This window comes from Calonectris borealis, chromosome W, assembly GCF_964195595.1.
Source record: "Calonectris borealis chromosome W, bCalBor7.hap1.2, whole genome shotgun sequence".
NCBI classification, from domain to species: Eukaryota; Metazoa; Chordata; class Aves; order Procellariiformes; family Procellariidae; genus Calonectris; species Calonectris borealis.
Window position 1 is genome coordinate 7,052,336 of NC_134351.1, and position 26,757 is coordinate 7,079,092.

The 26,757-nt window shown below is 36.6% G+C and overlaps 1 protein-coding gene across 2 annotated transcripts in view; it reads right to left on the minus strand.

The window, feature by feature from the left end:
- The window catches only part of LOC142074872 (phosphatidylinositol 3-kinase catalytic subunit type 3-like), a 79,308-nt gene that overhangs the window by 19,239 nt on the left and 33,312 nt on the right, over positions 1–26,757 (minus strand). For both annotated transcript variants that reach the window (XM_075135795.1, XM_075135794.1), the window contains 7 exons: positions 25,879–26,007; positions 25,475–25,544; positions 24,748–24,812; positions 21,786–21,870; positions 20,577–20,651; positions 9,829–9,997; positions 3,610–3,700 (listed from right to left, as the gene is read on the minus strand). In XM_075135795.1, the coding sequence (XP_074991896.1) occupies positions 3,610–3,700; positions 9,829–9,997; positions 20,577–20,651; positions 21,786–21,870; positions 24,748–24,812; positions 25,475–25,544; positions 25,879–26,007 (684 nt within the window). The remainder of the gene's footprint in view (positions 1–3,609; positions 3,701–9,828; positions 9,998–20,576; positions 20,652–21,785; positions 21,871–24,747; positions 24,813–25,474; positions 25,545–25,878; positions 26,008–26,757) is intronic.

A 26,757-nucleotide genomic window follows, 5' to 3' on the forward strand; every position in this document is an offset into this window, starting at 1 on the left:
CTTCTTATTTGGGAGAAGGAACCCCCACATTGCTACAACCTCCTTTCAGGTAGTTCATAGAATCATTAAGGTTGGAAAAGACCTCTAAGATCATCAGGTCCAACCGTCAACCCAACACCACCATGCCCACTAAACTATGTCCCTAAGTGCCACATCATCAAGTGCAACTGTTAACCTAGTACTGCCAAGTCCACCACAAAACCATGCTCCGAAGTGCCACATCTACATGTCTTTTAAATACTTCCAGGGATGGTGACTCAACCGGAAGAGCCCTTCCAGCTCTTCTTGTAGATGGGCGTCACATTTGCTAACTTCCAGGCAACTGAGACCTCCCCGGTTAGCCAGGACTGATGATAAATCATTGAAAGTGTCTTGGTGAGCACTTCTGTCAGCTCCCTCAGTACCTTGGGTGGATCCCATCCAGCCCCATAGACTTGTGTGTGTCTAAGTGGTGCAGCAGGTCACTAACCGTTTCCCCTTGAATTATGGGGGCTTCATTCTGCTCCCTGTCCCTGCCTTCCAGCTCAGGGGGCTGGGTACCCAGAAAACAACTGGTCTTACTCTTAAAGACTGAGTCAAGGAAGGCATTAAGTACCTCAGCCTTTTCCTCATCCTTTGCCACTGTTTTCCCCCACATCCAATAAAGGATGGAGATTCTCCTTAGCCCTCCTTTTGTTGCTAATGTATTTATAGAAACATTTTTTACTGTCTTTTATGGTAGTAGCCAGATGAAGTTCTAGCTGGGCTTTGGCCCTTCTAATTTCCTCCCTGCATAACCTCATGACATATTTGTAGTCCTCCTGAGTTACCTGTCCCTTCTTCCAAAGGTCATAAACTCTCCTTTTTTTCCCCTGAGTTTCAGCTAAAGTTCTCTGTTCAGCCAGGTCGGTCCTCTTCCCCACCGGCTCGTCTTCCGGCACATGGCAACGACCTGCTTCTGTGTCTGTAAGATTTCCTTCTCGAAGGATGTCCAGTCTTCCTGGACTCCTTTGCCCTTCAGGACTACCTCCCAAGGGACTCTGTCAACCAGGCCTCTAAACAGGCCAAAGTCTGCCCTCCAGAAGTCCAAGGTGGCAGTTCTGCTGACCCCTCTCCTTAATTCTCTGAGAACCAAAAACTCTATCATTTCATGATCACTATGCCCAAGACAGCCTCCAACCCCCACATCACCCACAAGTCCTTCTTTGTCCACAAAGAACCTTCTGTTACGAAGGTCTCTCTACAAAAATGTAGTTCCTCCCATCATCTACAACTTAGAATCATAGAATAGTTTGGGTTGGAAGGGACCTTTAAAGGTCATCTAGTCCAACCCCCCTGCCGTGGGCAGGGACACCTTCAACTACATCAGGTTGCTCAGAGCCCCGTCCAACCTGACCTTGACTGTTTCAACGGATGGGGCATCTACCACCTCTCTAGGCAACCTGTCCCAGTGTTTCACCACCCTCATGGTAAAAAATTTCTAGTCTAAGTCTACCCTCTTTTAGTTTAAAGCCATTCCCCCTTGTCCTGTCACAACAGGCCCTTCTAAAAACTTTGTCCCTATCTTTCTTATAAGCCCCCTTTAAGTATTGAATGGTCGCAATCAGGTCTCCCCAGAGCCTTCTCTTCTCCAGGATGAACAACCACAACTCTCTCAGCCTTGCCTCATAGGACAGGTGTTCCAGCCCCCTGATAATTTTTGTGGCCCTCCTCTGGACCCGCTCCAACAGGTCCATGTCTTTCTTGTACTGGGGACTCCAGAGCTGGACGCAGTACTCCAGGTGGGGTCTCACCAGAGCAGAATAGAGGGGCAGAATCACCTCCCTTGACCTGCTGGCCACGCTTCTTTTGATGTGGCCCAGGATACGGTTGGCTTTCTAGGCTGTGACCGCACATTGCTGGCCCATGTCCAGCGTTTCATCCACCAGTACTTCTCGGCAGCATTGCTCTCAATCCCTTCATCCCCCAGCCTTTATTGATACCAGGGGTTGCCCCAGCCCAGGTTCCAGACCTTGCATGTGGCCTTGTTGAACCTCATCAGGTTCACATGGGCCCACTTCTTGAGCTTGTCCAGGTCCCTCTGGATGGCATCCCGTCCATCAGGTGTGTTGACCGCACCACTCAGCTTGGTGTCATCTGCAAACCTGCTGAGGGTGCACTCACTCCCACTGTCTATGTCATTGATGAAGATATTAAACATACTGGTCCCAATACGGACCTCTGTGGGACACCACTTGTCACCGATCTCCATCTGGACATTGAGCTGTTGACCACTACCCTCTGGATGCGACCATCCAAGCAATTCTTCACCCACCAACCACTCCACCCATCAAATCCATATCTCTCCAATTTAGAGATAAGGATGTTGTGGGGGATCGTGTCAAAGGCCTTAGATAGACAACATCCATAGCTCTTCCCTTGTCCACTGATATAGTCATTGAAACTTGGTAGGTGTTGAACTGTTTTGGTCTTCTACTTTAAGCCTTTATCTCCCATGTTCTACCTGAGTAACCTATTCAATCTTCACAGGGCATTTAGGGACAGAGGTGATACGAAAAAAGAATTAGCTGTCAGTTTCTCAAGAAAACAACCAAGTGGAGGGAAGGCTGTCATTTTTACCACAAAACACACACTTCTGGCTAGCCCAGCCTTCCTGGAAATGAAATTGAATAGCTACATGAACTATTTGTATCGATTTGAAACCAAGAAACTCTGAACAGAAATGCTTGAATTGTTGCAGGCAAACAGAAAGATTTGGTTGGAGTCACAATTTAGTTTTCTTTAAGGGAATATTACTAGAACATGAAAGATTCAAGATTCTGAACTTATGCTTTCATAGCTTACTGAAAACACTGAAGAACACCCTATTTTAGAGAAAATCCACTGCTCGAATAAAAATCACACTGAACTGATTTCCATTGGATACACAAGCCCCACAAAGTCTTTTGTGGAATTAAAACAGATAGCCCTTCACTATAAATCAAGTTATAAAAAAGCCAACATTTGCCTAAAATGTAAGCATAATGAAATCTAGATGAACATTTATCCACTATTTTTGATGTCAATTGTCGTCGAAGCATCAAAAGGAGAAGAACGATTCAGGCTGGTGCAAAGGGATGAAGTTAGAATTACAGGACACGAGTTTGTTTTTGCAATAAACAAACATTTCTTGGCGATGAAGATGTACACAAGTCTACTGGTTTTAAATCTTCAGCAGACTGGTTTTATATCTACAAGTAGACTGGTTTTATTAAACCATCCATGACTTACAAGATTCTAGACGAGATGGAACAATCTTTCATGATATAGTCACTTATCAAAAATTTTATAGGGTGGGATCACTGTTCTTAAGAAAATGCTAAAATACCACTTGGAACAGAGTGCTAGAGCAGACTGTGCACTACTGCATGGACGATAAAGAGCAATTCTGTATTTATAGGCACATGTGCTAACTGATCTCAAAAGTATATTCTCCTATTTTTAACTTCAATGATTCTAGAAATTGCTCAAAACTTACAAAACAGGAGCAAGTATTTTCAGGTCAGTTACAAATAAGTCACCACAAATGACTGAAAATTTCATGACATAATGACTTGGGTTACTGAAAGACAAGAAAAGCTTTCCAGTTACCTTTTTTACAGTCTTGTCAGGCTCAAGAGCAATATCTGGAATGTTGGCATCCACCATGAGGGAAAATAAGTTCAAGATCAAGTTGGAATACCTAAGCAGAAGAGCAAATTAGGTAAAACACTTTGTAAATTGTACAAAAGACATTTTGTAAACAACTTCATTTCAGAACACATCATTATCTTAGTGTGAATTGGTAATGCTTCAGAGGAGATGCATTCATAACACTTTAGTTGAACATATATATGTTAAAAACTTAAGATACCTGATATTAGCAGTGAAAGTTTAACCCTCAAACTGTCTCAAACTGCCAAAACTGAACAGACTGCTCTGGTTTTGCTATAATTTTCTAAAAATTGTCAGAACATTTATTCAGAGACACATCAAATATTAATGTGATTTCATATATTGTAAGATTTAATGCCATTTTCTACCTCTAGTAGGACAAACATATGCTAGAATATCGTTTCAAAGGTTATTTTTTATTAAAAAAGGGTATCAGTGATACAGCAATATTATATGAATTAGCATTCAAACAGCTGAAGTCTTCACAATTACAAGAAATGATTTTTCAAGTTGCTGCAAGGGCTTTTGCCATAACAAGTTGAATATAAGTGATTTAACCAGATCCAAGCCTGCAGTTGCTCAGTTAAGCTGCAATAACGTCGGTAGGCATGCTGCACTTATGAAGTACAAATGTCATTTATAACCATTAAAAAAGACAAGACAGAGTATAGTTTTCAGTTTTAACGTGGCGTTGGAAGTACTCGCGAATCTTTTAAAGAACACCATTTTGCCCTTGCAGGAAATTAGCTGTAAGTTGCTTTTTGAAAGGATAATTTTCAAGCTGTTCAACATAAACTGAAACTTCCCTTCCCCTGTAAAGAGATCTAGTCCCCTTTCAGAGACAAAATATGTAACTGACTTCAAAATCTGAAATATTACTTTGCTAACAGCACTAGGAGCTTCATAGATGATAGAAAATGAATTCTTAGCAGCAAAACTTGTTTATTAGCAAGCTGACATACATATATATATATATAAAAGGAGTACAAGGAGCACAAAGCAGTTTAACTACACAAAAGGACCGCTTCATAGCCATATTTTACAAAGTAAATACTGCTCAACAAAAAATCTCTCTAGAAAAGCATAGTTCCATCAAAAACTCTTGAGACTTCATTATTATCTGGAACTAGCACTACCTAACACATTCCAATATAAGTTTTAACTCTTTATAACACAACCATTTAAAATAAACTGTTTGGGCAGAAATCTTCAGTGTCTAATTTGTTTCAGCTGTTCTGCTTCACTTTCCCAGGGGCAAGGGGCTGGAATCAGGAAAATTACTTTTATCACAGATTAAAAGAAAGAAAGAAAAGTTACACTACCAGTTTGTTTCAGATCTGGCTAAGAAATCTGGCAGTCAAGTTGATTTGGTGCCAGGAACAGACAACACAAGTTTTAAAGAAAATTTTTTCTACTTGCCTGAAACAAGCAAATCTTACTTTAAACATGCTTAAATCTTATAGCTACATTCTCTCAAGTCTCTTCCTAGGTCATTGGTAGCTTCCATTGGTAGTTGTCCCTTTGAACTGACCCAGGAGTCGAGAGTCTGAAAGTCCCTTTTGCTCTTGAATCACACAGAGGATAAGAGCTTATGAGCACTACAGATTACTGGGGTTATTTAAAGAGATGGAGGTTTGTAAAAGAGATTTCAAAGGTCTAGGCATCATTGCGAGATGCCAGTTAAGAGCTGGTTCTGTTCCACACAAAGTCTTTTGGTTCTTGGTGCTTAAAGTAAAAGCACCAGAAGCATAAGATCATCTGGAGAACCTCATTAGGAAAAAAAAAAAAAAAAAACAAGAAAAGGTAATTTTGGGGGGAGTATGGAGTGGAATGAGACAAAAATTAGGAAAGAGCTGCTTACTATACTATCTGCAGATCTCTCCTCTGCCCTTCACCGCAACATTTCTTTAACTCAATAATCAACTAGATGGTGGTCTAAGGATGAAAAAAAACTTATTAAATAAATTTGTTAGCTGCCTCTAGGATCCTTGTCACATTTCCCAGATTTATAGAAAATTTATTCAAAAATAGAGACTTGACAAGAGAGGTATGAGCTTCCTACTTTATCGACAGTTGGCTGTCATCCTTCCCATAGGCAACATCCTTGGCAAATATGCCAAGATGTTCACAACTGGTCAACTGACAGCCCAAATTCATCCTAAGACTAGACATTTTGCTAAAAAACTCGAGTTAGGAATCTGAACTGTAAAAAACAAACACCTTTGTCAGGGAAGTCATATCACTCATCTTTGACATGTACATTACAAAGGCCTCTGGAATGGCTGACCTCCATCCACAGCCAGAATGAACTAGGAGCTCAGTTTTTCTAGGTTTAAGGAGCTTCAATTAAGCACCTAAACTTGACTCTGAATCTTTCTCACATAAATGCATTCTTTGTTTTCCTCAAAGCCCCGTACAAATTAATTTACAAAATAAATGCACTGGAGGTTGATTAAACTTATGGTTTCAACATGAAGTGCTAAAAACATGGAGTTTCTATAAAAATTTAAGAAATCCAACAAAGTAACTCTATTCCTACAGAGAAGAGGCCTCATATATACCAAGAAACCCACATCAGATAGAAGTTCAAATTCTCGCTGCCATCTTTTCTGAGAACAGCAGCTTTTGTTTTTAGGTGCTTAATATCTCACCAAATATGAGTTTGAACCTAAGCACTTCTTTATGTTATTTTTTTATCCTTTACTGGCCCCTTTGTATATAGATGTCTTAAACCAACTGAACATTTAGGCTGTCAACATTGCAATACATTATCAAATTTGAAGCTACAAACTTTCCTTACAAAGACAGGACAGGAAAGTTAGTCGCAGTCCCAAACTAAAGCCCTGTTTACCTGGTCTAACTCAAAAATTCCTAAATTTAAAATGGGATTGTCTTTTCTGCAATATAACTTGGGTCCCCCCACGACTCATTTCTTCTCTTCACGACATACATATACTCCCCAATTGCTATCACGTATCAATCAGCTATAATGAACTATGGCACTTATTCTTCCAAAACGTTTCCTCACAGTCCAGACTCAAGCAAAACTGATCTGATCCCAACCAGTTTCACCTTTGCTCTTCCCTCTTCATCATCTACTCCCAGCTTTTAGCAGACTATGTAGACCCTACACTGCCCAGCTACAACCTTTCCAAAGAATCAGCACTTCGCAAGGCCATCACAGCTGTCCACTTTTTGCCTATAGTTTTTTCATTCAGATCTATATGGCCTCCTCTGTCCGCTATACCATTGAGAACAGTCTGGGGAAAAACACTCCGGTCCAGCCAGCTGGGTATCCCCATCCATACAGAGCAAGTATCTCAGCCCAAACTACAGCTTCCGTCTCCTGTTTCTTCCCAATCCTTTTTTCCTACCTATGCCTACTAACGCAAACTGAACATCAAACTTCTCACATGACTAACACAGGGGAAATCCGTACAATCTAGAACCGCACTCTGGGAAGAACTTTCAAATGTTGATGCTGGATTCTTCTCTGCTGGATCCTGCTGAGGATGGGGAATTCTCGGAGGAAGGGAAATGCTGACACATAACAGGACCTGAACATCTTTACATAGGCCCAATGTGTATAATGAAGGCGGAAAAGGCTACTACAGCCCAAGTGAGGATGCAAGTTCTGCTGCCAGCCACAATTTGCCCTGCAACACATTCAGAATGCAGGGGCTGCTCCTTCATTACAGCACTGCTGACAAACACACACGGCTGATTATTGTTGTTTCAAAAAAGTGCAAAGCATCTCCCCTACCCCCTGAAAAAAAACCCCAAACCAACAAGAAACTGCACACCAATGATCATATGCCAAACTGCTTCCAACCTAGAACAATGAACAAAACTATTTTTACACTTATAAATTGTTTTTATTTGTTTTCACTATGCAACACCCATTCCACCAAGAATCCTGAAACACTGAGATATGGCACTTGAAATATGTAGAGAACTGTCTGTGCCCCACGGAAATAAAGAAGAAAGAATACAACACAAATTGATGAAGATGACAAACAGAGTTTGCATTTTGTCTTAGCAATCAGAGGTTATGATTTCACATTACTTAGCCAGAAGAAGTATCTGTGAACAGGTTTGTGTCAACATGCAGAACTGTTAGAACTAAACCATTCCACCTCTAATTATTCTTTTTTCAAAAAGCAAGTAATCTTAATCATTTAGTTCTAGCTGCTTAAAGTAATAGTTACAGTAATACTAATATTATCCTATGCTATCTTTGTTGAAAGCCTTAAAGATATTTATCCAGAACCATTTAAAAATACTTTCCTATTAAACTGAACAAATATTGGAGAGACTATAATTACAACTACAATCCCAGACATTAAAAATGAAACCATCTTGATTTACAGTTTAGTTTTATACCCAAATTACTGCTATACTCCACACTTAATAATGATCTTTGTAGCAAATCATTACATAAATTAATGCAATGGATAATCTTTCACTGACACAACAGACCTTTCCATTGAAACAGCTAAATTTAAACACTAAAAAACTCAAGTGTTTCACAAATAAGAAATACAGTATTACAAAACAGTTTTAAGCAAAATTTAGAACATGGAATATACATTAGCCTTCCTGATTGTTCTCTGAAGTCATGAATATTGTTTGCTGATAACATGCTGCTGTTTTCTCATGCTGCTGAATTGCTTTTAACCCATTAATAATGTCATTCACAAACCAAGTCCTTATCCTTTCTCCTTTTAACAAAGAGAGAACTACATGTAGTGTTTTTATTTTGAATCATTGACTGCCTACTTTTCATACTACATGTACTTTTCACATATACTTTTCGTATTACTGATTTTTTTCCACATATTTGGAGGTTTACATTACGTGATCTTGATATCAAAGTGAAATTCTTTCATCTCCATGGAAGATGTACTAAATCAATCACTGGCCAGACTAAGAGTGCTTACCTGCGTTCTGTTCAAACAGAATAAAGCTGAGCTACTTGTCTCAGAAAGTTGATGGTAAGTGATATGGTCACTGCAAAATAATGAAGCTGATTCCAAATCTAAAGGAGAGATCTGTGGTCTGTAAATAAATACAGTCTAAAGAGGTTTTAGCTGTCACAGTTCTGGGTATCTACAGAAACTGCTAACATACTTGATTGTCACTACAAGTAGCTAATTTTTGTCCCGTAGGACCTGAACCCAACTAAATTTTTGTATGCCATCTTCAAACCAAAGAATTTGATCATCACTAATCTAAACCGGAGGAGAATAAAGCAGCTGTCCCAGTTTCGGCTGGGATAGGGTTAAATTTCTTCCTAGTGCTGTGTTTTGGATTTAGTAGGAGAAGAATGTTGATAACACACCGATGTTTTCAGTTGTTGCTAAGTGCCCTCCTAGTCCAAGGACAGCTCCCGTGCCTACTGACTGAGCTAGGTACACAAGATGGGAGGGAACATAATCAGGACAGCCAGCCCAGCTGGCTAATGGGGTATTCCATACCATGTGACGTCATGCTCAGTATATGAACGGTAGGCGTGATCCAGGAAGTAGCGATTGCTACTTGGTTATTGGTCAGCGCGGGTGGTGAGCAATTGCATTGTGCGTCACTCATTTTGTATATTTTATCATTATTTATTATCATTATTTTCCCTTTTCTGTTCTATTAAACTGTCTTTATCTCAACCCACGAGTTTTTCCTCATTCTTACCCTTCCGATTCTCTCCCCGTCCCACTGGGGGCGGGGGGAGTGAGTGAGCGGCTACGTGGTATTTGGCTGCCTGCCAGGTTAAACCACGACAGCAGCAAATGAGTAATGACTCTAAAAGGACAGTTAATTGATCACCAATAATGAGAGAAAAAGTTGCTTAAGGGCAAAAACATATCCAAAAAGCAAGATATAAATTAATATCCCACAAGAGTTATAAAAAAAAGTTATTTAGGTTATTAAACAAGCAAAATTGGGGACCTTAACGTGAAGGACAATTACATTCAAGCTCCACGTTACACCAATGCTGCGATGTTTTCACTCCTTTGTTTCGTACAAATTCTTGCGTCCATGGCCAGACTTCAAACAAGTTTCGAATTTTCAACAGAAATATTTTCTCCGATTCATTTACTCCTCTCCTCTCCTGCTTTATGGTGGCTCTAACAAATTTTAGCGTCAAAATAGTATTGTTACCTGCGGAGATGGAGAAAGGCTGTGTAGCACTGCTTACGGAACTCCTGGTACTGTTCACTCTGCGTGCCTCCCATACCTTCCACCATCTCCTTATTCAGCTTCATTGGGGGAGGTAGAGGCTTAGGGTCCCGACCCAAAATATAACCAAAGTCAATGTGAAATAGTTTACCTGTAGAAGAAGGAAAGGCAAACATAATCACTTATTTCGACACTTCATATAGTATCAAATCTTGATGCAAAACTTGGGGAAAAAAAAGAAAAATCTTTAAGTGCAATCTCTAGAAGATGCTAAGCAGCTCTCAAAAAAATACAATTCACTGTTTTCTGTAATGCTTATAACCGTGTATTTTATATCTTCAGCTGTCAATTTGAAATTATGGGTTTAAAAAAGTAAACCTGATTTCAAACTCATTAAGAGTACTAAAACAAGATGAGTTTTTTGCTGTTTTTTTTTTTAAACATATGGAGTACATTCACAAAGACTGAATCAATGTTGAAAATGGTCAACAGATATTAAATGCACAGTTATATAACAGATACTACCAATTCTTTGCACCTTCTTCAGGATTTGTTAGCAAATTGAGATATTAATACACACATTGTATTGCTTTTAGTATCCCATCTGGTTGCTGTGCCATCAAATGTTATTTTAGTTGTACGTTAAATTTACCAAAGGGAAAATAAGACTCATGATCCTAAGAAAGACCTTTTGAAGCCACTAGATACCGAAGAAGATTTCAAAGCTGTTTCAGAATTCTTTAAGAGTTGTTTGAGTAAGGTTAAAATTTATCAACAGCTTTCAAGTACACTGAAGAAACATCACTACAATTCCATATCTGAAATTGTATTTCAAATGTGCCAAAGTCTTTCACTTTTTCAGTACTAAAATGCAAGAGTTGCATCACTTGATCGCTACCTTTCCCTTCTCAGATCAACTGACTACATTTAAAATGTTTCTGTAGCATCAACTTGACAAAAACTACATACATCTCTTGTTTCAAATGCACAAGGCAACTTTGCTTCCCATCAAGAGCTTGTGTGCATGCTGTTTACAATATTGCTCAGACCTTTACTGGTGAGTATCCACTGTGTTCCCCTGCAATAGTACTGAACCATATGTGAGATGCAATAGGTGGCAAAATTAACAACTGAAACACCAGCAACTTCAAAAAATCCTACTAAAAACATTTAGATAATCTGAACATTAAATATTATATAAATACGCAAACAAAAATGTTGTCAACAGAAATCAAAATAGTACAATTCATAATTCTCAGGAAGCCAGTTTCTAGGAACATTCTTGACTCACTTCTCAAGAGGAAAATATTGACCTTATAAAGCAAAAAAAGGTTTTTGAAAGTGTTCTGCAAACAAATTTTCAGCTTGAAATGCATAATTTAAACAATGATGTGGGTCATACCAGAGCTACATTACAAAAAGATGGTAAGAATTCAGATATGTCAAGAAACATTTATATTAAAAAAAATTTTTAAAAAAATTATATAAATGAAATCTGTTAAGTGATTTCCTTAGAACAGACAGAAACCATCTTCCTGAATCTGCAGCAATGAGGAATCAGGAAGTAAATTAAGAAGTACAAAAAGGTGATGTGTGTTTGAACTGTTAGGTAAGCTAAGTTTTGCATCCAAAGCAAAGCTACCCAGTGACATTAATAAATTTAAGTCTTACATGACTAATTTACAGAAGAGAATGAAATGTAGATACAAGATGGAAGATCTTTTAAACAAGAAGGTAGAAAAGTGTTAGCATGATTCTTATCTAGACGGTCACACATAGCACAGAACATACAGAGTCTTGTTTCAGAATTATGGAACTGAACAGCATTATGGACAGAGATCTGTTTGCCAAGGGGTATCTTAACCTGCAGCATCTGTATTCATTTTAATATTTTCATAAGCTTAGGTGCTCAGCACTCTTGAAAAAAATGGAACAGCCAGTATCTTTCAATCAGTCACTCCTCTTTGACCATTTCGTTGAATAATAATGTTCTATCATCAGAGAAGGCTGCTTGAGATCTGTCATAAGCACTCTTCTTCAAGCCAAGAAACAAATTTCATCACAGTCAATTTTCTAAGGGAGGTCACAGGGATGCTTAATAAGCAGGCAAAGTATTTGCTAGTTGATAAATGGTACAACCATTACATTTTGCATATCTAATTGTGCTAAAAAAACCCTCTCCCTTTCTCCAACAGTTTTTTTCAAGCTGTTACAGGAGTTACTTTTAGAGCTTATTTTTGTACACTAAGTTTTTGAAGTAGGCACTTTGATATATACAACCCCCCAACCATTAAGTTACAAAAAATGTTTAATTGAAAAGTTTGGGGGGGGAAGTCTGTTTTTGTTCACTTATTCAAACCTGTCACCTTGAAGAGTCAAGAGACAACAATTTGAATAAAACAATAACTCTTGTGGCAGTAATTAAATCTTTTTTTAGTTTGCTCTGGAGATAGGGAATAAGAGGTGATAATTAATAATTTCAATTGGTAACAAAGATGCATTTAAAACATTCAAAAACACTTTAATAGCTGACTGATATACGTTCATATAAATTAATGAGATATCAAATAGTTTACTTATACTTTCTTTTATGCTTCATTCCTAAAAATGAGTAAGATGAGGCCATTCTGCCGTAACATTATAGCTTCCCTAGCTGTACTTCAAAATTCAACAGATTTTTAGGCAGATTCAAAAGGTACGTCAAAAGCTTTCATTTAAATATATTAAATATATTTAATATTTTTCAAATCCATGTACTAAACACAGACTTAACTCATTTTCACTCGTGTAGCTCTTCCAAGATCAAGTAAGCCAGCACACCACATTACAGAACACGGACAGAGGGCTTGGTGCTTGCCTGAAGCCGCTACACCAGTAAAGACCGACCAGCCAGCTTGAGGGAGCACTGCAATTTCAGAGCTTTCTACAGAGAAGCCTGACTTATGTTCTCCTCCAGAATTTAACTACAATCGGAACAAATGAAGAACAAGCCCGGTTTCGACAAATGAAATTGGTTGTATATTTATACTGAAAATCAGGTGAGGCTTATATTATTATGTTAATAAATAATAAATTTATCAAGTTAATAAACGTGATGATTTGAAACCTTTTAATACTAAAACAAAAGGTTGCAAGTATCTCAAGTGATCATCCCAAGTGAAATTTGTATCAGGATACAACACTGAACATCCTACTTTTACGATATTAATGAATGCGATCATTACCCTATCACTCAGTATAAGCTCTATTACAAGAACAAGGCTGGAGAAAGTTTCTGGTACCTACCTGAGAAGGTGTGGTGCCAGAAAATACTAGACAGAAAGAGCAGGATGAAACTAGGAACTTGAACACTCCAGCTCTATATAAAGCAACTGTTGTAGATTATGTGAACTTCAAACAAAAAATATCACTTTGATCTAGAAATTACTGTACTGAAGATGTAATTTTAAGAGGACAGAAAATATATTTAACTAGAATTTTTATTCTCAAGAATTGACTTTCACTGTGAATAGCATATTATCTCCTAACATAGCCATCACTCCTGATACGCATCTGTAAGGATGCAAAAGCTGCCAGTAACAACTTATGATTTTTTTTTTTGTCAACTTAAACATGTTTTTCCTTCAAGAGCACAGCCCATCAAAACACCACTAATTTGAAGTTTGTCAGCCTCAGTATGACAATACTTAAAAAATAATGTTGTCTAGTAATCACAGCTGAAAAACAGTCTACAGGAGAACCAGCATCTTATTTGGGCAGGTGTTGAGTGAGTTTTTTACTTCTGGAGTGTCACACAATTTGTGCAGTTTGTATTTGGAAGTTCCTGAAAGTTATGTGATTTGATTGATGAGAAGCATACCTTCTCAAATAAATTTAGAAGACAACTCTTTTAAACCTTTATTTCACAGAATCACAGAATGGTTGAGGTTGGAAGGGACCTCTGGAGGACATCTGGTCCAACCTCCTGGTCAATTAGGGCCACCTAGAGCGGGCTGCCTTGCCCAGAACCATGTCCAGACAGTTTCTGAATATCTCCAAGCATGGAGACTTCAGGACCTTATAAATTAAAGACAAAATTGGTCTTTTTATTTTGGTTTATTACTGTTCCTGAATGACTGCTAAATCCTGAGTAACTGCTTTTTTGTTCAAGTCATGTTTTAAACTAAAAAAGAAGTTACTTCAGAACAGGTGAAACAGATTTCATCCTCCGAGCCTCTTACACTCTTGTAAGGCTAGATATAAAGGCCTTGGACTTCTAATATTTAGACACTGAATCCTTCAGACACCTACTAAGAAATTTGAGTTGCTTACAAAAATGGGGGATTTTAGGCATCTGAGAAAACAAAACATAGCAATTCAGGAAACACCTCAAGACCACAGACAAGTACGCATGAACTTCCTGCCCTGTTTCCAGGCTGGGTACAGGACTATATGTAGGCACCTACATACAGTTCAAGAGACACAGCTTTGGACAAACATTTCTGATGTTGAAAGTGGCTCACTCCTCAAAGTCTAAGAGATGACATTAGCACTCTTTCAGGAAGCAGGAAAAATCTCTGCTGGAAAGACTTCAAATAGAGTCTCTCACCTTACAAAACAGTGCCCTAATAATCATTCTCCACTCCCTTTTTAAGCTATTTTACTGTAGAAAAAGCAAGACACAAGGCATTTATTAACTGGAAGAGGATGAGATGTTTCCAGGAATATGCAATAATGCAGCATGCACACACAAAATTATTTCGTTCAAAACCTAAAAGCTGATACTTTTGTGTACTTTTAAGCTTTTTTTTTTTTTTTTAATTTTATGAGGTTGACTACGTTTTTCTACCTGGTTTTCTAATACATGGAATAAAGAGGACAGGCCCTTGGAGAGTTCAAGGAAATGGCATCAAACATGGGAAGTTTCCCTGACTAGCAGTCAGGGCATGAGGGATTTAAAAGTCCATCTGAGTTCCTTTCAGCCTTGAGAGTGAAGTGATCTTTGATTAAGTGAAGCACGGACCTGTGGAGACTAAAAATTGACACCTGGTGCTTGCAATAGCCAATAGCATCTGACTGCAGCCAAAGAGGCTGATTTGCCCATCACTTTTACTGCTAATGCCTGGATTTTAGTACAGGAGGAAGTTCCCATATAGCAGCACAGAAATTGTTTTATTTCACTGGAGGACTGTTAGGAAAAGCTACTGAAAACCTGCACAGAACTCGGAAATCCTTAAAAAAAAAAGTGGAAGGCAAAGCGAGTTAGATGCAATTACTAAAATAAGTCTAGTGGCAATCGTCTTAACAGGTAAGAAAGTCTTACAAATTATTCTGAACTTATCTGTTCCCACTTTTGGGAAGAGGGGGAAAAAAAAAATCCAACCAATACATAAAAGCCCTGAAGCTCTGAATTTCAATCTGTTTTCTGTAAACTGCAACTGCCACTATTATTTTAATCTGGCTCGCATAGAAAAAGTACAATTTAGTGACTATTTTAACTGAATTCCTATTTTAAATTTGAAGCAATAGGATAAAAATTTCCTCTGATGAAAGTGTGTGGGTGGATGGATGGGGTGGTCTCCTGGCTCTCCCAGCAAATTCTGATGCTACCGTCAAAATCTCTCCTTTGCTAACGGAGCACTGCCAGGGTGAAAAAAAATCAGAATGCTCAATTTTCATCAGCTACATGTTATAACCTTTCTAAGACTACAAAAAAATGGAAGAAAGTAGTATGAATCAGGATACAGATTTTAAACTCAGTATGCAGCAACAGCTGGAGGTAAAGTTTATCATTGTCATCCATATAATGAATAAGGGCCCAGCTTGTGCTAAGCATTGTAATTCCCCCCCCCACACACCTCAAGCTGTTCATTCTCAAAATACACTCTATGCAGGCATATTGTAAGAAAAAAAAAATAGATGTCACATATGTATTGTTAAATGAGAAATACTGTTCAATATACCTATAAAAGAAAATGTTTTAGCAGACCAACAGTTAAAAGTTTATATTCTCTTTGGTAAGCATCACGGAAATTGGAGCTGCAGACAGAAATCTGAAGGATAACAGTATGTGTTAGTTTTGTGTTGTGTGTTTGTTTTTTTTTTTTAAAAGGATGTTCTTCTATCAAGACCAGTAACATTTAAAAACATATTTAAAAATTCCACTGCATTTTACATACTATAGAAGTTTGCAACATTAAGAAATGCATTTATCAATGTACTTATCTAAAAACTGATATAGAAGGAGGGTTTGAATTTTATAGTTTTTCCATGTTTGTCATCTTAAAACCTATTTTGGGATAGATGGTTTTAACTGAAAAGCACTGAAAATACAAACACATGGTGTCATCTCACATATGGAACTGTTCAGATCTTCGCTGTCTTACCTGGCAACCCTTTCTAACTGAGACTGAAGAATAAATCAGATGTCAAACGGTGCACTTCACACTGAAGACAGACAACAGCCTTACCTCTAAGCATTAAATGAGAAGACAGTCCAGTTCTTTCATCTATCTACACATGATGCTAAAAGCAAATGTGGTTTTCAAGTTCTGAGCCCTCAGTCTTTGACCTGCCCTCAGATAGTAATAACCTAATTTTATCCACGTGGCAATTTGCTCTACTGCCACAGAGCAATTTCAGGTGTAGAGTTCAGATCAAAGCACCTGTATTTAGGGAACCTATAATGGGAACTTGGATTTACATGTAGCTCCCTAAAGGTTATTGAAAGATTAAGCGGGCCAGTCACTAGGGTGAGAATTAGTTGCTCAGACACGCACATGCAATGCTACTCAAGAATGCCATTTGAATGCCTCAGGATATCCTAAAATATCTATACATAGCCTGCAAATATGACAAGACCTTTGTGACACCTTTGTCTGTCTATAAAGCAAGTTGATGTTGTTAAGATATCTCAAATGGGACAGGAGACTTCACTTGTCTATCATAACTGAAACACCATCTAAGCTCTAATGATGACTGTACTGACTGTCTTAAGACTTCAAAAGGCTTGGCAAACATGAAGACATCCATATCTGGGTGTTACATCAGCAGCTAGATGCCAACTCTACAGTCAAAACCAGTGTGGAACAAAGGGAGAAGAAAGTATTTTCAAGGAAAGGCATGACATAATTGAAACATACTAGCATAACGCACATTATATGAAAATTAACTGAACATGTTACATCTCGTTATCACAATCCAGCTTTGCAACCATCCAGCTCTTCCTTCCAAGGCAACAAAGGGCACATTAGCTGGTAAGTCAGATACCAGCATTAATATATAAATCAGTCTGTACTCCTGCAACAATGCACTGATGTTACTTAAGCTGGGTATTCAGCTGCAAAACAGTGTCTTGTTATTTACAAGTCACATAACATCTGCTGTTATAGATCTGGAAACAAGAAATTAAAACATACAGCAACTGATAACATATTTCATTTCCAGGAGAAGTAGGAAGTTGAAAGTTCTCAGAGAAAATAAATATTCCTGTAATGCAATACTGACTACATAATGTGACATTCAGGTTACAAGCTAAGGCACATTTGTGAAACTGATGCAAGTATTCTTGTAATTTTTAACATTACTGATAGACGAGGATGTTTTGACTGAAGGTTCCCTATATCTCTTTCCAAACAAACTTATACAGCTGTCCTTGAAGTATAATGGTACAGCATTTAAAAATGTGAAAATCTAGATTTTTTGTTTAAGACTACTTAAAAAAAAGGTCACCCTATTTCTAGAATTAGAGGCATACAACAGTCATGCAAGACAGCAGAAATTATTTCACCCAGATAACAGACATTCTCATCCTACAGTGCAAAAAAATACATTTCTAACATTGAGTGAGAAACAATTTGTTTTTATGAACTTCAGTATCTATTGCTTAATATTTAAATTATACCATATCTATTATAAGCATAGATGTCTGTATGTTAGAAGATGATGCAACAATTCTATTTGAAGGAGTCAAACACAGATGTGGCTACATCCACCAACTAAAAGGTAGAGCTGAAAAAGGTAATGATATATATTGCCATATAAATCCAAGAAAAGTATGTGAACTGGTATGCTGAGCATACCAGAATGCTGGTACTCAGCATTCTTTGGAATTGAGTCAGAAATTGGAAAGATTTAATTCATTAAATAAATATCATCAAGAAAGGATGCATATATGGTCATATAATTTTGAAGAAAGCTATTTATAGCTTCCATTCTTCAAGAGAAGAATGAAGTTAGCTTTTTCCAACTTAAGTCTAAGGGATTCTCAGTAGCAAGAAACAAGCCTTTGTAGCAATCCTTTGTTGTTTTTGGAACATAAGAATTTCTCTTGATAGCTCAAAAAAAACCTTTCTTGGATTGTGACAGAGCACAGGTAGCAGATAAAGACAATTTCAGACTCAGAATGTACCGTGGATGCGCGCTGCCCTCTGCTGTTCTTCTTAAATTCCTCCACTAATCCAAACAGCCATTGTGCTGTTACTTTTTAACAGAGGCAGGTAAGATGTACTTTACTCCAAATCAAAACACTAAAATATTACTACTCTGAGCACACAAGCAGTACCTGCTATGGAAAGATTTATACGCGTCACCACAGACAAATGATAAGAGACCTCTCAAGACAGATTTTTAAATGCCCATTTGTACATTTCCAAGCAGGCAAGGAAAAATATACTTGCTTTAGTTGTTTCCCCAAGCGCTTAGAGCAAGACCATTTACCCTAATCAAGGCCCAATGGTTAATTTTCTACTCTCTCACACAGAGTATGCTGATTCAAAGTAATATATGCTTCAGCCTTCTCTGTAAACTAACAAGCCTTCCACCTGGATGCGTCTCTGTTCCCCAAAAAACATCTTTTATTCACATGTTTCTCATTCAATAAACATTTCACTTTATTATTAACACTTAATCACAACTCCTAACTCTTCATCACTATTTTATGAAGGCATTCAAGGTATCAGAACTCCTATTGGAAGCTATAGTTCAAAAGTAAGCAAGCAAAACAAACCAAACAAAAAAAAACAACTCCAAAAAATTGTTCCCCTACAAGAAACGGTTTTTTCTTTGTTAAAACTTTGTGAAGTTCATGCCGCTACACAGGAACTCATTTTTCAACTAAAACACTTGAATTTCCCTCCATCCCAAAGCATTGATTGTCATAGTTGGAGTAGCTTAATTTTCAAATCTTTCGTTTCCTCTAGTGGAGAAATCTTTGATTTATTTAGAATCACTAGAATTATTCACTTTACCAGGTCTGTTATTAATCCATACAGATGGCAACAAAAAATAACATTAAAAAAGTTAAAACAAGTTAGGGAGAATCGAAATGCTAAGGTCTGCTATTTTGACCTTTCAAGATACATGGGTTTTGCTGCAAACTAAAGTATGTACTTGATTAAACAGTAACTTCTACTACTTTCTCTCCCCCAGCAGTGAATTTGTAATGAGCAGGATACTAAAGAGTATTTCCTTCTTTGTTTTTAGAGAAGGCTTAAAAAAATACATATAATCTCAACCAGAGCTGAATGGTCCAGCCAGCTCAGTTAGTCTGATGATGAAACACTTGGATTTTTGCTGTACAGTGGTTCGGTTTCATCAAGAACATAAGATTCATAGGGAATAGAAAATGCTGAAGTGAATCCTGCTCTGACAGGTCTCATGTGACATTCCCACTTCTGGGACATACCATGTAAATTTCTTAAAAAAACATACAGGCCTGGAAAGCTCACAGAACCACTTTGTTTAAAAGAAAGTCAAATCTGAGACAAGAATTCACATGGACATCTCAGTGAAGTCATCAAGATTATACCTAATTCCATATGATTACTGATAATACTTGTGTAAACATCTACTGTATTTGGAATAGCATACATTAAAAAAGCAGAATTATTTGACAACTATTAAAATACAACTGGCATCCAGGTAGTAGAACTTGAATTTGCTTCCTGATAGCATGTTGAAAAAGCTACTAAACAGGAACGTAACAATTTAATAAAAAATTAAATGGTTTGATAAAGAACAATTAGGATACTTGGGGTTGAAGTCACTTTACAAATATTTTGTAATGCATCCTTTTTTTCAGCTTTGAACCAAGAATTCTGGGGAAAAAAAAAAATGTAATTATGATTTTACTCAAGTTTAAAGTAACAGTGAAATGTTTCTTCATCTTAGGTAAAGGCAGCCAAATTTTACCATATACTATATCCATACTACTTTCAAAAAAGGTAGCATCACTCAAGAAAATTCTTTTTTTTAACAAAAAACAACTTACGGGTCCAGCTTTCAGTGCAAAAAATGTGATGGCAGAACACAGGACTGTAAAATAAGCCAACTGAAAACTATAAAAAAAACCCAGTATTTTTAAACACATCTGTGTTTAGGTGACGTTAGACTTCCATTACTTACAGATGTATAAATGGCTCAAACTGACATCAAAACCACATATCGGATAGACATTATATCTTGTGATAAACAAGTATTAATCTATTAATCTATCTATTAATGTGTTTAGAGCAATTAACCTACTTGCTTTCTTATTCTTCAACTGCTGCTTCATACTATTAATATTTTAAACCTAAACTTTGATTCACTGGATCAAATATTACCTTAGATGAGACAATATAACTTTACATTTGAAAATATATTCTAATCTACAATACTCAGTGGGTTATACTCAAAAGGAAAATGAAGCAAAACAGTACCAACACATTAAACAACTGCTGTTATAAAATTATACTGCTAAAAAGAATTACCTGTTTTTGTTAGCAAAAGATTATCCAGATGTCTATCTCCAACTCCAAGGATGTATGTAATTACACAATAACCAGCTGTAACAAGTAAATTGTAAACATCAATATAAGTACCTTTCCTGGAGAGCAACAAGTTCCACACAATTAACAACAGCATACGACATTATCTTAGTTCTTCTTCACAAGTAATAAATATAGCACAGAGACTGTGGGCAGGGATGGTGCTGGTGAAGAATAATCAAGATTATCAGCAGTAGGAAGGACATTTGAAATAATAAATTAAAACTCTGAAGTTTATTCAGTACTGCCTAGATTTTCATTTCTTACTACAAAATTATATGCCTAACACTAAAAGCCTAAATTCATTCAATATTGGGATTAAGATACTTCAAAGGAAGATGAAGTATTTTAAGCAAAATGAATGTACACATTTTGAACTTAAGATATTTTAGGACAACCGCAAAAAAGCATTAGACATTGATATGAATCTGAATGTATACATCATCAGTATTTACAAGCTAAGCAGTAAGCCAGACCGTGATAAATAAATTAGAACTAATGCAAACTATTTTAATTCTTATTTTCACCCACTAACCAGTCTGAAGCAGTTCTAAAGACTGCACCATCAGAAAGAGAAGAAGAAAGAAGATACTCTGGAGCAACAACTGAATTCCGTTTTTTTTTTTTTTTCCTGTAGAATGAAGTTGCTTTTAATTTAAGGGACAGAAAATGCGATATTTCAACATTGTCAGCAGGTTACTGAACATGAACTACACTACCACTTTTTCTTGTCATCCAAATGGAACAAGAAGTTGAATGTAGTCTCACCCCCCCGAAAAATCTGATGTTTTGAAAACAAATTAAAGTTTTCTGCCTCAAATACAGATGATTTATTATTATATAAATGCTTTACATCTCCTTGGATTATAAAGATCCCAACTCATGATGCGGAGGGGGCAGAGGTAAGATTATTGCTAGAACGCAAGGAGTATTTAACTTCTAGTCCCCTTTAAGGAGAACCAAAAGCAGGCTGAGGAGAGGAATTGTGTATGACATGCCAGGTTCAAAACTATTCTTTTCACGGGATTTTGACAGCAAGTACATGCATAGTGCCCTATGTGCAGTCATCTAAACTGAAATGTCGTAGTTCCTCATCTAGCCTGTCCTTCATACTTCAGATATGAAGTTACCAACTGTAAGACTGTAACTTACCACAGCTCTTAACATACGTGTCCATCACCTCTGCACTTATTCCATGAGGACCAGTCTCACTAGGTGCATGTTTTCTGAAGAAGTTCTGGAGGGGAAGGCCATCAACAAATTTAGTTATTCTACATGATCTGAAACAGGATCTTTAGAACTGGTAGAAAAAGAGATATAAGTCAAGACCACAAATGGCTGTTATTACAATCTGTTAAACTAATAACCACTCCCAAAAATCCTAGTAAGATCTAACTTAATTTTATATCATTTTGTTTTCTCTCAATCATCACGTTCCTATACTCAAAAACAGATGTGAAATTCAAATTGAAAAGCAGTTTTCTTTATTAACCGCTTCAGAAAATTAATAATACATTGAAAAGTTACTAATTAATAACTATGAGTGCAAAATACTTCCACAAGAAACTGTTTAGGCCAAATCAACAAAAACTAAAATAGGACTAACAGTCCAGATTAGTAACTACATTTGGGACACACAGTTTTACAAGGTTTATCATCATTATATATCTCTATATTCCTCAATACAACCAACTACTACTGAGTTTAAAAGGAAAAATCTAAGTCATCAAATGGAAACTTCACATTTTCTGTGAAATGTGGACAGGGCCAAAACAGTCCTTCCCACAACTCAGAAGAAAACTGGTTTTTTTCTTGATTGAGACAAAAGATAAGTAAAGTAAATCCAAGCCTAAGCACAAGTTTCTTCCAGTAAGCAAACACAAAAGCTAAGCAAGCACTGTAAGAGGAGCTTTGTAGGCAATCTGGATGACAAAATGACTAAAATCATAATGAAAAAATGAAGGGAATCTTAAAAAAGAGAAGGTGGTACTGAAGGAAGGTACCTGCAGGCTACTTAAGAAAGTTTTGCTTGAAAAGCAGTCCTGTTGTAACATGTATCAGAGTTTAAGGCCTGGAGAAAGCTTCAATTATCTTTGCTTAGAGAAGAACAAGCCCTTCTGAGATACGTTAAAAAAGCTAACCAAGTAGAAAGATTCTGATAAATGAAATCCCTAAGTGAAATGTGGAAGGAAATTTTTAACTGGTTAACAGGGTACTAGAGAGATCTACTGTCAGTGCTCCAAAATTTTATATGCTGTATATAAAAAAAACCAAACACCAAACAACAATCAAAAACCAACCAAACAAAAAACCACAAACAGACTTCAGACCATCCAAATGCTAAACTGTAAAGTGTAGAACAGAAATACCTCCAAAACATGAACCATAATCTCAAGACTGTTGACAGAAGATAAGTAACACTCAAACATCGAAACATCTTTTCTTTCCTGCAGCTCTGCATTACCAGCCAGTGTTAGATTACTTGCTTTAAATCTTTTCAGAAGTGAAACATTTTAAAATATTTATATACAGTGTCCATCTTTATTAAAAGACCTGTGACACTCAAAATGAACATTTACAAAAAGAATAAACCAAACTTTCACAACACCTAAAAATGTTAATTTAGTTTTTATTTCCTTGGCCTACAATGCCCAGCGATTTTATTATGGTTTGGTATAGGAAATCTGGGCTCTATAATGTATTTTGCCATTGATCTGTGAAGTAATCTTAGATCACATTCTTTTGGCATCCTGTCTATTTAGATTAGTAATTCTTCACAGGAAGAATTGCTCCTTATGACTGCACAGCAACTAAAACAGTGGGGCACCTATTTTAGATTGGAAGATGATGTTATAGGTAATTGCAAAATGACAATTTCAAAAGCATTTCTAAATATATTATTTTATAAAAACACATAATGGAGTAGAATACGAATAGTACATTTCCAAGATTACAAAAGATTGCCAAGAAAACACTTTATAAACTGTATGATTATTGAATGCATAAATGTAGCTTATCACAATCTTTATGGAACGGAAAGCTCAAAAAACTTATGCAACTTGATGCCGGTCATGATAAGCATTTTTCATAAATGACAAGCATTTTATATGCTTATTTGATAAGCAAATGATAATGACAAGTGATAAGCATTTTTAATCTCTATTTTTGATATATGTAGTTTATAGTAGCTGACATACTAATATGTATACTAGTAAACTACTAATATATATATTATATGTATATAGTATACTACTAATTACTATACTAGTAATATATGTAGTTTATAGTATTTGCTTTGGCTCCCAGTTACTGAGCTATGAACAAATGCAAACTTCAGTATCAACTACAAAAAAGGAAAAAAAGATACTGTGACAAATTGAAACCAACATAAACATGCTGTGTTTTCATTAAAAAACTTACTAGCTATATATCTCATATGGCAATTTGGTATGTTTTTATCTAACTATATTTACCTCAACCAGCTGAGCTCTGCTACCTGGCTTGTGTGCGGTGCTTGAAACTAGCATGAATTCTGTGTGTCACTATTCAATTTTGTCCCTACTCAATTCCATCACAGTTACAGAAAGTTTGCTTAAGTAAAAAAAAAATTAAAAAAAAAAAACAGAAGAAAACAAAAAACCACCCACACAGTATCTGTACATCCACTATGGCAGGGAAACAGACTTCAGAAATTATATGAACAAACTATTTAGTTGTTCCATCAAAAAAAAAAATCATTAAAACATACTTTGACAAGGTATCAAGCCAAAACTACTGAATGAATAACAGAAACACTTTAAAACAAAACAGTACAGAAAAGTGTCATGCATCTTCCACTCACCATTACAGCAAAGCTAGAATTTCAGTACCACAACTAAACTACACTTTAATTATTTAAATGGTATTACTTTTAGGACATGAGATACTCGTGGTGATTTAAGTACATTTTTTTCAAGCAAAATGTCTGCTGTAAATACCCTTATGTTTCAAGCTGTCATTTGTCTTCTAACAACAGATACAAAAAGCTATTCAGACTAAAGACTTTGCGTGAGATCTAAACCTGCAATTTATACTGTTTGATCAGAAGACGACTTAAAAATCCCCCATCACGTACCTGTATACTTTCTTCAGTAGCAAGAACTTCTGCAACTGGTACTGACTGAATAAACTGCATAAAGCCTGTGACAGAAAACAACCAAAAAAAACACTCTCCAATGCATAGAACTTTCAAGCTACTCTTTAACACGTTTATTAAAGGGCAACACTAATACACACTTTCATTCAACTGCTGCTCATTGGCAAAAAAACGTGTTTGGTCCCCATTTTCTGCCTTCAGTAGTTTTAAAACAACTTGTCCTTAACACCAAATTAGCTTGCAAAAGGTCTGTCATTCCAAGTTTTCAGGAGAGAAAGATAAATCAAAGGCTTTCTCAACATCTATCCAGAAAGTATCTAAAAGCATAGCAAAATTTGATTTTGTTTTGTCTTGTTTTTTTCCTCCATTTCATGCAAAGATCTATAAATAGGAGTGTTAAGAGTTATTTGTCCAAAGTCACACAGCAAGCTAGCAGCGAAGATAACACTACTAATTGTCACATACTCCAATATCCAGACCGGGCTTCTTTTATGAAGATATTTGAGTCAATGGAATACTGTGGTCACTCAGGTTATTTACTTCCATGACTTATATTGCAGTAAGATTTTCTTACACATTTGAGCTCCTCTTTAGAATGCTGTACTAAGCAAAACATCTCATGAAAGTAGTGTGTCACAACAGTCTATGAACAGAAGGAGAAGATTCCTCCCAATACTGTATTTTTAGGAAACAAAAGTATTCATACCGTGTTTTGTACTAGTTGCCAGCACTTTATAGGGTGTCAGCTTCAAGTCCAGATTCTCTTTTCTTAACAGCTGGAAAAAAACACCACACAAAAAAAGCAAAGATGAATGCAATAGAAAGGCAGCTGCTACTTCTAAAAGGAATGTGTATTGGACATTGATCTCCACTATTCTTCATTGAAATTAGTAATTAGTGAAAGCCTGTTTCCCAATTTTTTAATTTTTTTTTTTTTTTAAATCTACACAGGATCATTACCTGTCTGTAAAGAAAAAAAAGTCACCTAAGATCTGAGAACCCTGGCACGTATTAGCAACATAAGCTGCACTAGCAGCTCTCACCAGTCTTGCTCTTGACAAGGAGAATCAAGAACACAGGAGGACAAGCATGTGGATTAATAATTCTCACCTTATCCATGAGTGAAATAATCTGAAGAATAAGTTGATCTTGACGTAAATCATCACCATGCTTAAAAATTACAGGATATTTGCCTCCATCTTCTGTCTTGAAGAATAACTGAGCAGGCATTAAGGCACTCTGGAAAAGGAAACTTACTCTACTAAGCTGGTTCACAGCAATGTTCACATTAACATGTTGCTACAGCGGAGTTCTAAAATATAAATTCTTGTTTACTGCATTGTAAATTAGAAGTGAATTAAGCGAGTATCAGGTCATAGGATTCAAGTATCAAATTCAGATAGAAGAAGGTTTAGAATAGTCCCTTTTGAATACCAACAGCACGGCAGTGAGCACCAGAAGTCTCTCCACATTCCTTAAGTTTGGTAGAAAAGAAGCAATTCTAAAGCTTCTAAAAGCAGCTTCTTACTCACTGTCTAGGACTCAACAGTTAGAACATACCATTTCCACTTACCAAAAGTGTGTTCTAGGCATGTTTTTAAAAAAATATCTTAAGGCTTTCCTCCTTTTTTAGCAAGGAATGTGAAGGACACATTCCTCCCGCATTCCCCCCCAGCAGCAGAAGAGGAGGAAAGGACAGGAGGATTCAAATTTTGTTTGTATGCATGTAATTCCAATCAACATAAAAGCACTATGCGAAAGGTCACAACAAAACAAATTCAAACTGACCAGATCAAAAAGATTATAGCATAAACATCAAAGAAATGCTAGGGGCAAGACATCTTAAACAATTAATTGCTTCTTTAATCTATTTAGTAAAAGCAAAAACGCCTTTCTACATTGTTGTTTGAGAAAGCCAATTTAATTATTTGCAATTTCTCTGCATAAAATGGGTTGAAGAGGATCAATTACCTACATGAATGATTTCAC